The 15,872-nt window shown below is 42.0% G+C and overlaps 1 protein-coding gene across 1 annotated transcript; it reads right to left on the minus strand.

Moving 5' to 3' along the window:
* zbtb25 (zinc finger and BTB domain containing 25) lies at positions 1–15,658 on the minus strand (the record flags this gene model as incomplete). The annotated part of the gene is made up of 10 exons (XM_080452883.1): positions 15,584–15,658; positions 12,780–12,919; positions 12,484–12,526; positions 11,068–11,141; positions 10,337–10,450; positions 8,585–8,889; positions 7,703–7,880; positions 6,489–6,768; positions 3,151–3,365; positions 1–116 (listed from the first exon to the last, which is right to left on the minus strand). Exons 2-10 carry the CDS (start codon positions 12,907–12,909, stop codon positions 1–3), a joined length of 1,455 nt encoding a protein of 484 aa, XP_080309009.1. The 5' UTR covers positions 12,910–12,919; positions 15,584–15,658.
* Between the last annotated feature and the right edge of the window lie 214 nt (positions 15,659–15,872).

A 15,872-nucleotide genomic window follows, 5' to 3' on the forward strand; every position in this document is an offset into this window, starting at 1 on the left:
TCACTCCACGGCCACTCCGTCCACGCTCTCCTGCGAGACCTCCGAGTCCAGCGAGTAGCATGAGCTCCCGTTGTCCTGAGCGTCCCTGTTCGCCTCCTCCAACATGGCCACCGTTCCTGCGGGACGAGGACCAGGGTTATCAGAGTTAAATAAAGCTAACAAAATAACTAAAACTACAATTGAAATAACACTTGAGTTAACTGAAATACAAATAAAAACGCTTTACCAAAAAAAAGGAAAAATAACTTAAATACTATTGTGTGCACAAAACAAAGACAAAATCGTAGAGAAATTGGCCTTGGTTTAGTCATTATTTAATACTTCCTTTTTTTTTTTACCTGTCCCAAGTTTAAGCCCTGTTGTCAAAAATATTTTAAAAAATAACAGAAATAGCTTCATATTACAATAAACAACTAAAACATAATTAAAAAACAAAGATAAACAAATCTATAAAAAATAGCAAGCCCGATTTGAAAGCTAATCAAAACAAAACTGAAATTGATAAACTGACTGATAAACGGCAGCTGTTTATGCAGGGGCGCAGCCATGGGTGGGCCTGGGTGGGCCTGGGTGGGCCTGGGTGGGCCGTGGCCCACCCACATAAAAAGCTGGCCCACCCAATCGATTTAGCAAAAAAAAGAATGTTTTGGAAAAAAAAAAAATGTGTTATTTTGTCCCCAAAAAAATACAATATTTGAAACATGCCCTTCAGCTTCTTGTGTATGCGCAAAATGACTGGCTGTACAGGTTTTGTAGCAATTCTAGAAATAGACCTTAGGAATAGTTCACCGAAAAAAATACTGATTTTCTATCAATTATACGCCCCATGAAGCCTTGAATTTATGGAGATGTTTTTGTTTTTGTCTCTTTGGTGAGCCAGTAATTTGATGACCGGCAGAGTCTCTAGCAGGAAACTCAATTAAACTGCATTTAAGCCGGTCATGAAATTGTCTCAGTCAGAAATGCGACAAAAACAAAAAATCTGTTAATTCAAGGCTTCATTGGGTGTGTAATTGATAGAAAATATTTTTTTAAAAATTGGGTGAACAACTCCTTTAACTGTCTAATGTTCAACCATGTTCTAATCATGTATACTAATCACATTACTTAGATAGTTTTCCAATTATCATTATTATTATGATATGTTCGGCAAGCGACGCCGTCGGCTTCAGTGTCTAGACTAGCCTTGGATCAAGACCATCATAGATGTATTTTATCGATTTTCACATTTGCATATCTATGATAGTCTTGGGCTTTACCCCCCAGAATGCCCTGCACTTTCACCCGTAAAGTCTGCATTTCTCCAAACATGTACATACGCAAAATATAAGGTGCTTAAACGGTAGCCACGGATGTTAACTCGGAATTCGGAGTCTGTGTGCAATGTATTAGTCCATAGTTTTCAATAGATATGTGTTTTAATCCCGTCTGTGCCTGAACGCCATTTTTCACCTAGCTTACTTCCAGTTTACATTGAGTGTAATACCGGCTTTAACCTGATGCGCCCCGTCACCACCACCCTTTGAGGAATACAGGGAACTTCTGACAGAATCCGACACAGACGGGATTAAAACAGATCTATTGCAAAATACAGACTAATACAGTGAACAACAAATGTTCCGAATGTCTAGTTAACATCCGTGGCTACCGGTTAGATACTTAATATGATTGTTTTGAACATGTGAGGAGATGTACGGGCTTTTCGCGCGGATGTTCAGTGAATGTTAGGGGGGTTGAGACCAAGACTATCATAAGTAAAAGTCAAGACTCGATCAAATACATCTATGATAGACTTGATCCAAGTCCAAACAACCGACACACATCTTTACAAATCACATTTTAATCACGTTTCAACACACCTAGGAAAGTTGTTCAAATCTGATTCACAAAAATAAAAACTTTATTCAAATTAACAGTTCCATTTTTCAACTCTTGGAGAGATTCAACAAAGAAAATAATTTTACTGAATTGCATATCAACAACTATAGCAAATCTACGCGTTGCGTAGCGTTGCGATGCAACGCGTTGTGAGCTTGTAGATCTGCTATTATTAAGCAAAACACACCCAAAATGTCCATGGCCAAAAAACACCAACGCCAGGTTGAACACTGTTAAACAAACCCACGGATATGATAAATAACAACGTTATTATGTTATCTCTCTTACCGTTTGGAGCTGAAATGTTGTTTTATTCAATGTTTTGTAACGTTCAAACTTCTCTGTAAACGTTAACAAACACTGAACCAACCGCTGCCACCAAACGTTTGAACTGAACTGACGTCGTGACGTGAGTGCGTAGTCTGCGTGATAAGTAGAGAAGAGACGTAACGTAATGACGTCACATCTGGTTTGACCCTCCATTACGCTCTAATAATAATAATAATAATACATACGATTTAGATTTAGCACTTTTCTAGATACTCAAAGTCACTACATTCTGTCAGTACTTTTTTTCTGAAGAACTGGGGAAAATAGCAGATCTACAATCTCACTAAATGTGAGCTTGTAAATCTGCTGTTTTTCTGAGCTTTTTTCATCTCTTTTTGACTACCCCATATTACAAAAAACTAAAGCTAAACTAAATCTATAGAACTAAAGCTAACTAAAGCGTTTTCGATGAATTGAGTATATAGGACCCCAATGGAAACAAGCCATAGTGCTTTCTTGGGTTTAAAATCCTCTTAACAGACCTTGTATTGAACTGTAGGCCTACTTCACTGTGTTTTATTAATTGTTTGTTTAATTGTTTGTTTAATTAATTAATTCAATCAATCAATCAAAGACTAAAACTAATTAAAAAAATCTAATATTTGTTATAATAATCTATCATTAATTATATCACAGTCGTAAGACCATAATGCACTCAAATGGCATGTTTACAATCATGCATGACAGCGTATAACAATGTTCATAAAATATTATAAGAGGTGGGTATACTGCAAATTTTACAAACACTCTGTTCTCACGTTGGTAATGTTTTTTTTAATATAAAAATCGGTAAAATCAGGCAAAAATATGCATCAAATAACATAACCCTAACCTAACCCTAACCCTCATACAGACAGACATACATACAAACACACAAAGTCAGATGTAGAAGCGGCTAGCACCACTTGAACGTAAAATAAAAATGCAAAACTCTATAACAACCTTGGGGCGTAGCCCCGCCTCCCTCGCAGAAGTGCGAGGAGGCGTGGTGGTGGTGGAGGAGCTGGCTGCACAGGCGGTTGTAGCGGTGGTAGCGCGAGGGCTTGCCCGTGGTGTGCGTGTACATGTGCTCCTGCAGCGCGCTCTTGTGGGAGAAGTTGACGCTGCACACGGCGCACGCCATCTTCCGCTTCCGCGAGTGGAGGAGAGAGGTGGCGCTGTGGAGAAGGGTGGAGCAGGGTTATTACGGTTACATGGATTAAAGCAAAATAAAATTGGAAAAAAAAGTCCTATAATCTTATTATTTGTGAAACAGTGTGAAAGGAGAGACCCCCCCCAATTATGATGTTTTAGTAGGCCAATATTGTTCCTGTTGTTGTTCTACCTACTGCCAACCAGGTGAATAAATCACAGATTGAGCTTTTATGAAATATCCCAGACCATTACGGTCTTATGGAAAATGCTTCTAGATATAATTGCTGGTTTGATCACGTCAAAAGCTCTAATCTTTAAAAGAATGACCGAAAATAGCCTATCTATAAGTTGTCAACAGCTTGTAGATCGGCTGTAGATCGGCTTGTAGATCGGCTCGATTCGCTGCGCAACATGCTCCCATAGAAGACGTGCTGCCTTCTATGGAATCCAAATGACTGAAATCAGTCGTGGCGACTGAGAACCTGTGTCAGTATATATGTATAAATGTTATAATCAAATATGTAAAACTAGCTTAGAGAGAATACAAAACAAAAAATTTGGATTTGCTGTTAAAAGTAGTTATATATACACATGTAAGTAAGGATTCCTTAGAATAAAAGAAATAGCAGCAATTCTTCAAATGTGTGCTATGTTGTTTGAATCACACTTGGTACAAAGTTGGTACCAAGATCAGGACAGTGCATTAATAACTAATACATACGTAAACCAATAACTTTTTGTCAGCAATTTAATAAGGATTATTAAAAGTCGACTATGTACTGGCTATCACCACAGATATGATAGTCATCTTCGTCGAAATCAGGCCAGAGAATAAATCCACCAACATCCTAGAAACAAATGGCTGCGGAGCTGTAGTCCCGGAAAGCTTGGCCCAGTACGGGCATCCAGCACATATTTAGGTTCCACTTGACCCTTGCCAGCTCGGTCATCTCCGATGTGTACCAGTCCATTGCCACCAGGAGGGTGGTGAAGTCAAAGCCCAGGTTGACAAGCCCGCACCTGCACGTGCCGAGCTGGTCCGGGAATAGGAACTCGGGTGCGTCATGGGTCCTTAGCTCTCGAGGCCTCTCAGTATTAAAGATGAAAAACTGGTTCCAAGCGGTATAGGGCATTGGCACATGCCAAAAGTCACGGTCTCTATCCAGGAGGTGTTCGACGAGTGGTAGAAACTCATAGCAGTACACTCTCTTATCGGTGTCATCATTGATGTTGTCATAAACGGCATAGGCACAATCGGTTGGCTTGCAGACCTGCATCCACCCCACTATAATATGACGATTGGCCACAACCTGCTGTACCGCCGGTCCTCCGTAGTATTCGAATTCAGCCGTTGCTTGGAAGCCAGGATCTCTAAATGTAAAATGCCTCGTATTAGCGCGTTTCCATCCAATATCCCAGACTCGCGACACGCTTACATCTTTCATTTTGATGGATTTGATGACTGTGTCTACATCCGCCCTCAAAGTAGCCATCGTGTAGAGTTCTTGGACACGATTTCTCCTGTCTGCGAATCCCGCTTTTCCCGCTTTCACTTAAAACTAATCTTGCGTTGTCACGATACGCACTCGACGGGACAGGTAGGATCCAAATGCAGGGCACGACACAGGAATGATGGTAATAAAGGTACTTTACTTCAAATAAGGGTTAACACAGGCTATCCTCACACAGGAGGGAAACGGGTATGGAGACAAAGAAACACACGGCACGACAGACAGGTCGCACCGAGACACAAGTTATCATAACGCAAAGAGGCACCGGCTGGAAAGTCTTAAATAGCAACTAAGGTAATCAGCCCAAAGGGCTTGCAGCCGGGCGTGCTTCGGGGTTCAGGCTCAAACTCAAGGCCACAACAGAGTCAAGGAGGAGGAGGGGGGCGGGGCCGAAAGCCTGCTACATGCGTAGCCAGACAACTATTCCACAATCTCTGAATGCTACAGTATATAGTCTGGAACTACACCTCCCGAAAGCCGATAACGGAAGCCTATAGTCACCTAGTGTTCGTCATTTCCGATCACAAAACAAAATATTTTCTGCTAAGCAGCAAGCTATGAGATTGTTTTGATTTATATTAGGACACATTTGCACGACTGTAAAGACTAAACAAAAGCAGGGAGGAGGTGTCACATCGTCTTTATCCTCTGATCATGTTCAGAGCTTCCGTTGCTCCAGAGCAGCGGTGGGCAACTTTGATGATGGAGAGGGCCACTGTATTTCCACACTCACTCCAGGGGGGCCACATTTCATATCCTGTCGGGCAGACACCTCTTATCTCCGTAGTTTAACTTTTTTCGCCATTCTACTGTATGTCTCACAAAAGTAGCAAAAATTGCCGATCTACAAGCTCAAAACGCGTCGCAGTGCGACGCGTTTTGAGCCTGTAGATCTGCTATTTTTTAATTGGAATCCTGAAAAGTAACATATTTTTTTTATTTCAAATGCATTTAGTTATACTTATGTTAACCTTATGAACTTAAATACAAATACATTGGACATAAAAAAGACAATAGAATTGTGATACTAGTCATTAAGCTACTAATATAGACTGAAGTAATTAAAGCGGGTCATGTTTGCATGTTTGGAATTGGAAAAGGTGAAATCAATAATATAATCAATATTCTGATATTAACCTGCGGGCCGCATTAAGTGAAGGTGGGGGCCGCATGTGGCCCCCGGGCCACCAGTTGCCCATGTATGCTCCAGACTGTATGACGGAAGGATTTGAAAATTGTGGGAGACAACAGTCTGGCCACGCGAGAACTTAAAACTAACTAAATAACGACAACTAGAATTGACAAAACGTTGTAGTTAGCCGAAATGACAATATAAATTAAGCTTTACACAAAAACGATAACTAACTGAAACTGTATTGTGCGTAAATAGCAGATCTATAAGCTATTGTGAGCTCGTAGATCAGCTATTTACGCAATTTTTTTTCTAAGCATGTTGAATCTCAGCCCTATAACAATAAAGAAAATGGCACTAAAACTATTAAAACCTAAACAAAAACTAAGCCTTTGTACAAAATAAAGACTAAAATCCGCAAACCTGCTCTTAAAAGGGAATTAAAACCAAAATTGAAAACAAAAACTAAATAATGAAATAAAAACAAATGAAAAAATGCAAACCTGGGCAGGGAGGGAGGGCTGCTCCCACCTCCTCCTCCTCCTCCTCCTCCTAAACCTCCGCTGCCTCCTCCTCCTCCTTGGCTGCGCTTTAGCTCGGCGGCTAGCTGGTTAGCGAGCGCCTGGCTCTGCCTGAGGGCCTCCTCCAGACAGCCGGTGTCCACAGTGGAGCCTCCTCCTCCTCCTACTTCTCCTCCTCCTCTGTGCTCCTCCTCTGCGTCTCCTCCACCACCTGCTTCTCCACCTCCTCCCGTCGGGGTCAGTCTCTCCATCAGACCACTGGCTGGATGCACAGGTGGATAATAAAGAGTTAATTAATAACTGACCAACTAATATCTGGATGGGGCTTATAGGTTTACTTGACTCAGAGACTACCTCGTCTCCTACTGACCGATGAGCCGGTCATCAAATCGGCTTAGGAATGCGATAAAAACTAAAATATGTCCATGAATTCAAGGCTTCATGGGGTGTGTAATCGATAGAAAACAAGTCATTTTTGAGGTGAACTACTCCTTTAAGGGCAAAACCCTTTGAATATATATTGTTTTCAAAGCGAACATTTTCAACTCAAATCTTTGTTTCTGGGGATTCCAATGCAAATGTCTTCTAAATCCTAAAAGTTTTTTTTTTTTTTTACTTATGTTGCTATCAGTGGTTCTCAAACATTTTTCATGGCAAGGACCACCCAAAATGATATGTATTCGTCCACAGACCCCCCCACCTCCCCATCTCAAAATATTTTGTTCCAGGCACTCTCCCAGAAGAAAAGATTTGAGTTATAAATGTATATATATATATATATATATACACATATATTCAACGATTTGCACACATTTCATTTTCAAGATTTTTTTGAACAGCCAAAGAAATCCAAAGTGACACAGATGCGTTCCCGGATTGAACGGGTTAAGTACGTACCTCAGTGGCGTAGCCAGAACGCTAGCCGAGGCTGGGCCTAGGGAGTTGCGGATGGGCACACGCACGTGCATGTGCGCCCGGACCATGCGCGCGCTAAGTGCTCGCTTTTTTTTATTAGCGTTTTTTTATGCTTTTTGTGCGGTTTGTGACGGATTTCGGGTACCTACAGTATATATACACTGTTATCAAAATGGTTGAATATGACATGAAAAAAAATGAAAAATTGGGGGTGGGCAGAAAAACCAAATCGGTGGGCCCAGGCCTACCTATGCCCACCCGTGGCTACGCCCCTGACGTACCTCCCGCCTGGATCAGACCGTCGGCAGCGTGGTTGAACAGGTGTTGGCGCAGGCCCTCTGGGGACGAGCAGCACTCTCCACAGCGGGGGCACAGCATGGGCAGCGGGCTGTCCTTGAAGAGGAGACCCCCCCCACACGGGCTGCTCCCCCTGGGAGAGGCCGGCGAGCCTCCTCCTCCCCTCTGTGCCTCCTCTTCCTCCTCCTCCTCCCCTTCCTCCACCTCAAAAGACAGGACGACAACGACACGTCATTTTAACCACTTTAAACTCCAGGTCACGAAGACCTCACTTTTCTTTTTCTTTTTCTTTTTTAACCGTTTCTTGTTAAAATTATATTTCTTCTTTTTTCGGTTGCCAATGCGCTATCCCAACGGCCCACTTTGGGTCACGACCCATAGTTTGAGAACCGCTGCTCTAAACAATGTACTATCAAAATAATAATCTGTACATTGAAACTGTAGGATACCAGGTAAACAACGAACCTAGCATCTATCTAAATAACCTGCTTGTCTTCATTTTAAGAAGAAAAACAAACAAAAAACATGAGAACAAAATGACAAGGGTAATTCTGCTTGGTCCTCATAACTAGTTGTGTTTGAATTCAAATAGAAATCAAACCAAATTAAATCCAACCTTTTTATTTGTTTGTTATTTTTCTTTTTTATATTAGTTAAGTATATATTATTGTTTATGTTCCCTCATAAAGGATATGTACACGACACATGAATGAAATTAATTTAGTTTATTCTTAGTTTATCCCCTTTCTATTCTTTTTTATTAAATGGGTCGAAATGTCTGTTAACAACAGGAACATAAAACATGTGGGATTTTCTTTTTGAAAAAATGAACTTAACGAGGTCTTGAAATAAACAAAAAATCCAACCTGCTCCTGTTTGATGCGGCTGGAGATGTCAGAATCGTCCCCAGACGCCACGTTCTGGAGGCCCGACGCCCTCTGGTCCGCGGCGACCAGGCCCTCCAGCCCCTCCAGCCCCACGGCCAGGGAGCTCAGCTGGGCGTGCGACCGGCCCACGTGGCTGGAGGAGCGGCCGTCCCCCCCGGCCGGAGCTCCCGAACCCCTGCGGCCCCCCGCGGACCCCTTCTGTGCCCCCCCGGCGGAACCCTCCTTACTACTGGCCAGCTGGGACGAGATCTGGATCCCGTACAGGTTGGACATGCGCACCAGGTCTGAGGTAGTTGGAAACACAGTCAAAATAACAAAAATAAGTATATAAAACAAACATCTTAGTTAAAGCTGTACCATGTCACATTTTGTCCAATTTGTACGGTAGAGAAGTGGTTCCCAAAACTGGGGGGTCGGGACCCTAACCCTAACCCAGGGGGGTCCCCAAATTATTTTGTGGGTGTCCCCAGATGATTAGCTTAAAGGTATAGTTCAGCCAAAATGTTACTTGTTTTCTATCGATTGGTCACCCCATGGAGACTTGAATTCATGGATATCCTTTTGGTTATAGCCAATAATTTGAGCAGCGGTTCCGGTAGGAGACACAAAGGAGACTCTTTGACTCTCCTACCGGAACCGCTGCCGGTTGTCAAATTATCGGCTTAGGAATGCGACAAAAACTAAAGAATATCCACGAATTCAAGTCTCCATGGGGTGACCAATCGATAGAAAAAAAGTCATTTTGTGAACTATCCCTTTAGTTTTCTCACTCAACAGTAAAAAAAATCACACCCTGTGTGAAGTGGGCGGTGTCTTCCTAGCTAACCACAATACTGAATGGAGTCAACCAATATATATGCTTTGATCTGAAAGAGCCACTTAGTGTCAGCATGTGTCTTGCTAGCTAATCACAATACTGAATGGAGTCGATCAATCATGTACAAAAGATAAATACATTTATCTTTTGTAAAACACACTTTATGATGGACAAAACCATAACTTAAAAAAAACAATAATTTGGTTTTTTTTAAGTTATGGTTGCTTATATAGGGCTATGCACATGTGTCATGTGACACTGGCCAATCACATAGGGCTATGCACATGTGTCATGTGACACTGGCCAATCACAGTCCTGAATAGATTGTGATTGGCCAATCACAGCGCAGGATAATTCTACAAACTTTTAGGGCCGGTTTCACTGCCCAAGATATTTGTACATTTTTCCAAATCTCACTTATAGGGGCGGTTTCACCGCCCAAAAACATACAGTATAAGTGAATACAGGGTATCTGCACATTTCTAAAGTTACAATTTAATGACTTTTAAGACCCTTTTAACACCAAATTGGACAAATTGTCAAATATTACATAAGAAAAAGGCAAACATTGTTCAAACATGATTATTTTGGGGGGTCGCGGCCTGGAAAGGTTTGAGAACCCTAGTGGTTACGTCACAAGTGAGCTTGTGAGCTTGTAGATCTGCTGTTTTCACTATTTTTCTGAACTTTTTTTTATCTCGCCCCTGACTACATCATATTACAATAAACAATAAAACTACCACTAAAACTAATAAAAACAAACCTAAAACTAAGCCTTTTCACAAAGATTTAATAAATAAATAAAATAGCCAGCACCATTAAAAAGCTAATTAAAACTAAACAGAAATTGATAAATAAAGTCAAAACAAAATAAAAAATAAAAAGGAATGAAAAGTGCAAAAGTATATAATTACCTTGGTTGGAGTCATTAGCGCCCTCTCCTGGCTGCCGGCAGAGCTGGTAGGCATGGAGGAACTTGATGCCTTCCTGCAGACGACTCTGGTCCACTGGCTGTTTAGGACACATACCTGAACACACACACACACACACACACAAACACACTGGCTGTTTAGTTGACAGTAAAGTGAAAATTATAAGACCTTTTTAATACCTAAAAAAAAAAAAAGAAAGGAGAAAAAAAAGACCATTACTGCATCAAAAGTAAAAGTGATGGGAAGACTGGCCAATCACAGCTCGTCCTCGCAGGACATGCTTGCAGAGACTCTTGGGTGAGTCAAAGACGTTGGCTTTGTGTCCAAAGTGGCCACTGATGATACCCCGAACTACATAGTGCTGCTTTAAAAAAATATGGTTGTCCTTCACATGAAAACATTTGAGAACCATTGCTGTAAAATACAGACACTGGGTTGGGTAGCCACACAAAAAGAACTAGAAGTCAGGGGAAGAACAATCTGGGAACCCATCGTCAAATAAAAAGGAAAAACGGCGCCCTCTGTTTTGTCGGCTCCGAGGACGCTATTGTTAAATGAGTTTCGGTTTGTTTCCAGTGGGGAACGAGCCGCACACACGTAAATCCCGCCCACTACATTTGATTGGGTAAAGCGCGGCCTGCTTCCTGATCTGATGAGATTAGGGGAAGAATAACATCACAAAAAAAGCACCATCAGAAATGAACAACAGTAACCTGTGTACATGATGTGGAGAAGGTAGCTGAACACGTCCGGCTGGATGTCTGTGGGCTGGATCTTGATGCACTCACTGCAGAGGAGAAAGGAGGAGAACAGGACATGTTTAAAATGTATCAATATCATGAACCATACAACCCTCTCAGGTCCAGTGTTGATTTCGTCGACTAAAACTACGACGAAAAAAGTGTTCGTCGACTACCTTTATTCACAGACGAAAACTAAATAAAAACTAAGCTATGAAGAAACTAAGACTTAAAGGTATAGGGTAAGTGATATTCTTTGGTAAAATGTTTTTTTTTGTTAAAAAGGTTCAAGTACTATATATTCTGATAGTAATCATTGCTACAGAGCGTTTGTTCGGTCACAGGGGTCTCTCCAGCTCTTTAGTAAACACAATATATAGTACAGTTCAGGTAGGTGACAACATTTAAGCCAATCAGGAGAGAGCACTGAAAATGCATTTTCTGTTTCATAAAGAGCTGGGGAGACATGGGAGACTCCTTTTACTGAACAAACACTCTATAGCAATGAGTACTATCAAAATATAGAGCTATTTAACACTTATTTTAACCAAATAAAATCACTTACCCTACCTTTAATGACAATTTCGTCAACAAATAAAAACTAGACTAAAATGTTAGGGAGGAACTAGTGGAGAAGAGATCCAGTAGAACTAAAAGACAAGTCATTTTATGTTTGGTTGCGCTCTGAAAAATAGCAGATCAACAAGCTCAACGCGTTGCGCTGCGAGGCGTTGCGAGCTTGTAGATCCGCTATTTTCAGCATGCAACAAAGTGTAAAATCAGCCATTACGACGCCATCAAGGCACCGACAAAATACATTTTAGTCGACTAAATCAACTGTAGATATAGTCGACTAAAACTATGACAAACTAAATGGAATTTTATTCTGAAGACTATGACTTAAAACTGAATCAAAATCAATACTGCTCTGGTCATTTGTGAAAAGGTCTGCTTTCTGTCCCTTTAGAATCAAAACTACAACATGGAGAAGCAGCATGCATTCTGTTTTTGGGGCCAAGATTTTTAATCGTGGAACATTTGTGCAAATCTTTGAATATCTTCTAAATCCTAACAGTTTGCTATAATATCAGTGGCGCTCATATGGATAAAGTGGTTACACGGTTTGAATGGGTTAAGAATGTGATTTAGATGCATGTTATTTTAGACAGATGTATAGGTCATCACCAGTGTTTTGTACTGGCTGTGAGCAGCAACTAGAAGCCAGCGAAGGGAATGCAGAAGCAGAAACAGGAACATTTAGGGCAGGTTAACAAGACCAGGGCGTGTCTGGTGAAAATGCAATATATTATCACCTATACCTACTACATATTTATGTCAATAAACAGAAAAAGTGGCACGAAAAAGTTTGGAATTATTGTGTTCTCTGACCTGGACTGGTGGATGAAGATCATCTTGAAGTAGTTGGAAAAAGCTAAAAAAAAAAAAGAAAGAAAAGAAAGAGAAAAGAGGCAAACATTGTGAAAATAGCCAATCTACAAGCTCACAACGCCTCGCAACGCTATATATATATAGTATATATACGCGTTATATATACATCGTCTATTTGAAAATAGCAGATGTACAAGCTCACAACGAGTCTCATGGCGATGCGTTGTGAACTTTTAGATCTGCTATTTTCAGAGAGTGAGAAGAATTTGGAATACTTTCTGATTCCTCGCACTAACCAGCCAGCACGGCGCGGTGGGCCTTGAAGTACACGTTGCCGATGGCAACCGTGCAGTCGCACAGGAAGCCGAACTCCCTCTGAACGTTGAGCTGCTGCAGGAGGAAGAGGCTGTGTGCAGACACCTCCATGGTTACACACCTAATAAACAATGACACAACAATACACACCTCCATGATTACACACCTAATAGACAATGACACAACAATACACACCTCCATGATTACACACCTAATAGACAATGACACAACAATACACACCTCCATGATTACACGACATTAAACGTTAAAATATGTAGTGGGGGGGGGGTCCCTGCTTCATCTCTCTGTCAGCTAAGGGGTCCTTGGCCTGAAAAAAACGTTGAAGACCCCTGCTTATAGAGTGTTTGTTCAGTAACAGGAATCCCCCTGTCTCTCCATCTCTTTAACCCATTAAGACCTGGAACGCATCTGTGTCACTTTTTGATTTGAGCTAAAAAGCATTATATTACACTTTGGCTATTGAAAAATAGCAGATATACAAGCTCATAGCGCGGCACCGAGTGCCGCGCTATGAGCTTGTAGATCTGCTATTTTTGAAAATGTGTGCAAATGTGTGTAAATCTTATATATATATATTTTTAAGCGAACATTTGTAACTCACATTTTTGCTTCTGGGACCCCCTGGAACAACATATTTTGAGATGGGGACCGCGGCCAAATTCATGTCATTTTGGGGGTCCTTGACATGAAAAAGTTGGAAAACCACTGATATAGAAACATACGTTTTTCAGAAAACCCAATTTTGTGAATGACCAGAAGAGTACCCGGGGGGTGCACTCACTCCCAGCGCTGTGTGTGTTTTTATACCGTGTGATCCCAAAACCTATACCACTTGTGCAAGGATGTGCGCTGTGATTGGCCAGAAGCCACTTTGAGTGCAGGAGTTGGGGCAAACGCTCTCGCCCAAAACACAATTTACGATTCTGTGCCAGATCGGTACATAACTCGAACGGCACTGAGTCGGGCTGTAGCGAACTTCGCATCGTTTCGGCAAACGGCAACTCGCTCGCTTTAGCTCGCTCGGCGGCGCCTCTCGTGGCTCAAGTTCGCTTGAGAGGGCGTTCCTCCGTCGCGGTAAAAACTATACTGTATCGGCAAAAATAAATAGGCCGCAGTTGTTGTAGGCGGGAGGCACTTCTGCGTTGGTCACAGTTGTGGGGCGTGGTTATAGCACAAGCGGTATAGACGTCTGTCATAGGACCAGAATGGAAACAAGTCCCCAGGACTTTTTCATTTGTGTGTTTATCCGTTTAGCTCAAATGTCTGACTGTACCATGTGCAGTTTACATTTCTGACTAATAAAGTATTCAGTCAATCAATCAATCAATCAATGTTCATGTCAATCACATCAAAAACAAATCAAATCGGATTAAATCACCATAAAAAAAACGGTGAAGCAGCATTCTGCTACTACAGGCCGACAGCATGCAATAAACTCCCATTACACTAAGACAGACAGCCTCTGTGGATAGCTTTAAAGCACAGCTCAAGACCTACTTCTTAACTCTTGCCTAGTTGATTTTTAAATCTCTTTGTTGTTATTCATGTCCTCACTGTTTTTGCCTTATTCACTGCCTTTTGCTATTATTTTAATGTTGTTTTATGCTTTTGCTTTTTTGCTTATATTGTTAAATTATTTGTACTTTTTTCTGTAATTGTATTCTTGCTCTGTAAAGCACTTTGAGCTGCATTTCATGTCACGCAAGGTGCTATAAATCAAGTTTATTATTATTATTATGTATTATTATTAAATCAGATCAGATCAACATCGACGGTCTCCTTGACACATTGATCATATATGAGAACCTGGGAGACATGTCAATCATGACATGTCATGACATGTCTTACTAAATAAACTACATCAATCAATCAATCATGATATGTGGCAAAACACCAGCTGTTCTCCAGATGTTGTTGAAGCCTTCGGCCAGATGTTTTCATCATCTGGATCAACCCCGTATAGACGCGTCTACGTCTTACAATGTAACGGCTGACACTCGACACAATGTTTCAATATAACACAGTGACTCCTGGCTACAGTGCAGCAGCAACGCCTCGCGTAATTGCGCGCGACCGGCGTCGCTTGCCGAACAGAAACCAGCCCTTGTGTGTGTTGTGTCTGTGGTTGGTTGATTCTGTTCGGCAAGCAACGCCAAAAGGTAGAAGTTAGGTTAGGTAGCCTATAGTTATTTACACTATAATATATCGCCGGCGGCGGCCCCCGACCACAAAGACATTGTAGCCTAATAAACGGCTCACACACGGGTGTGATGATCGGTGCACGCGAATACGATCCGTGTGTTGCGTGTCGCGATCGTGCACGCGACGGCCGTCGTCACCGACCACCGATGTCTGTCTGTCTGTCTGTGTGTGTGTGTGTGTGTGTGTGTGTGTGTGTGTGTGTGTGTGTGTGTGTGTGTGTGTGTGTGTGCGCGCGCGTGCGTGCGTGTGCCTGTCTGTCTGCCTGTCTGCCTGTCTGTCTGTCTGTCTGCATGTCTGTCTGACAAGTCTTTTTGCACAACACAATAATTATCGTTAGCCTTAGAAAATATAACCTGCGACTCGCACGGAACGTGCGTGGGTGGGTGCGCGCGCGTTACCGGTGCATCATTGTTTTCCCCAAGCAATGCATGCAACCACACACAGTGCATGCAACACACAATGCATGCAAACAAACAAACACACACACATTGCATGCAAACACACAATGCAACGAGGCGCGTGCACTGTCTGTGCTGTTAGACCTGTAGACCTATAGTCTTACCGTGAAAACCTGCAGAAATGTAGATTAATGTTATTGTTGTCCCTATTTGTTGCTGCAGAAGGTGTTCTCGCTCGGTCTCGCGCGCCGGCGGCATCCTGCGAGATTTTCCCCGAAATGATCTGTCACGTGACTCTCTACTACTGTACGTCTATACTGTAGAATAGAGAAGTCTCGCCCCAATACACGCTCACCCCCTTTTCTTTTTCGTGGACCAGTTTAGGAATAGGCCTACCAGGTGAATACCCCGGATTTGCCCCGGGGTTGACTGTGTTTTGGGGCGAGCGTTTTT

This window comes from Gymnoscopelus braueri, assembly GCF_963280865.1.
Source record: "Gymnoscopelus braueri genome assembly, chromosome: 16".
Taxonomy (NCBI): domain Eukaryota; kingdom Metazoa; phylum Chordata; class Actinopteri; order Myctophiformes; family Myctophidae; genus Gymnoscopelus; species Gymnoscopelus braueri.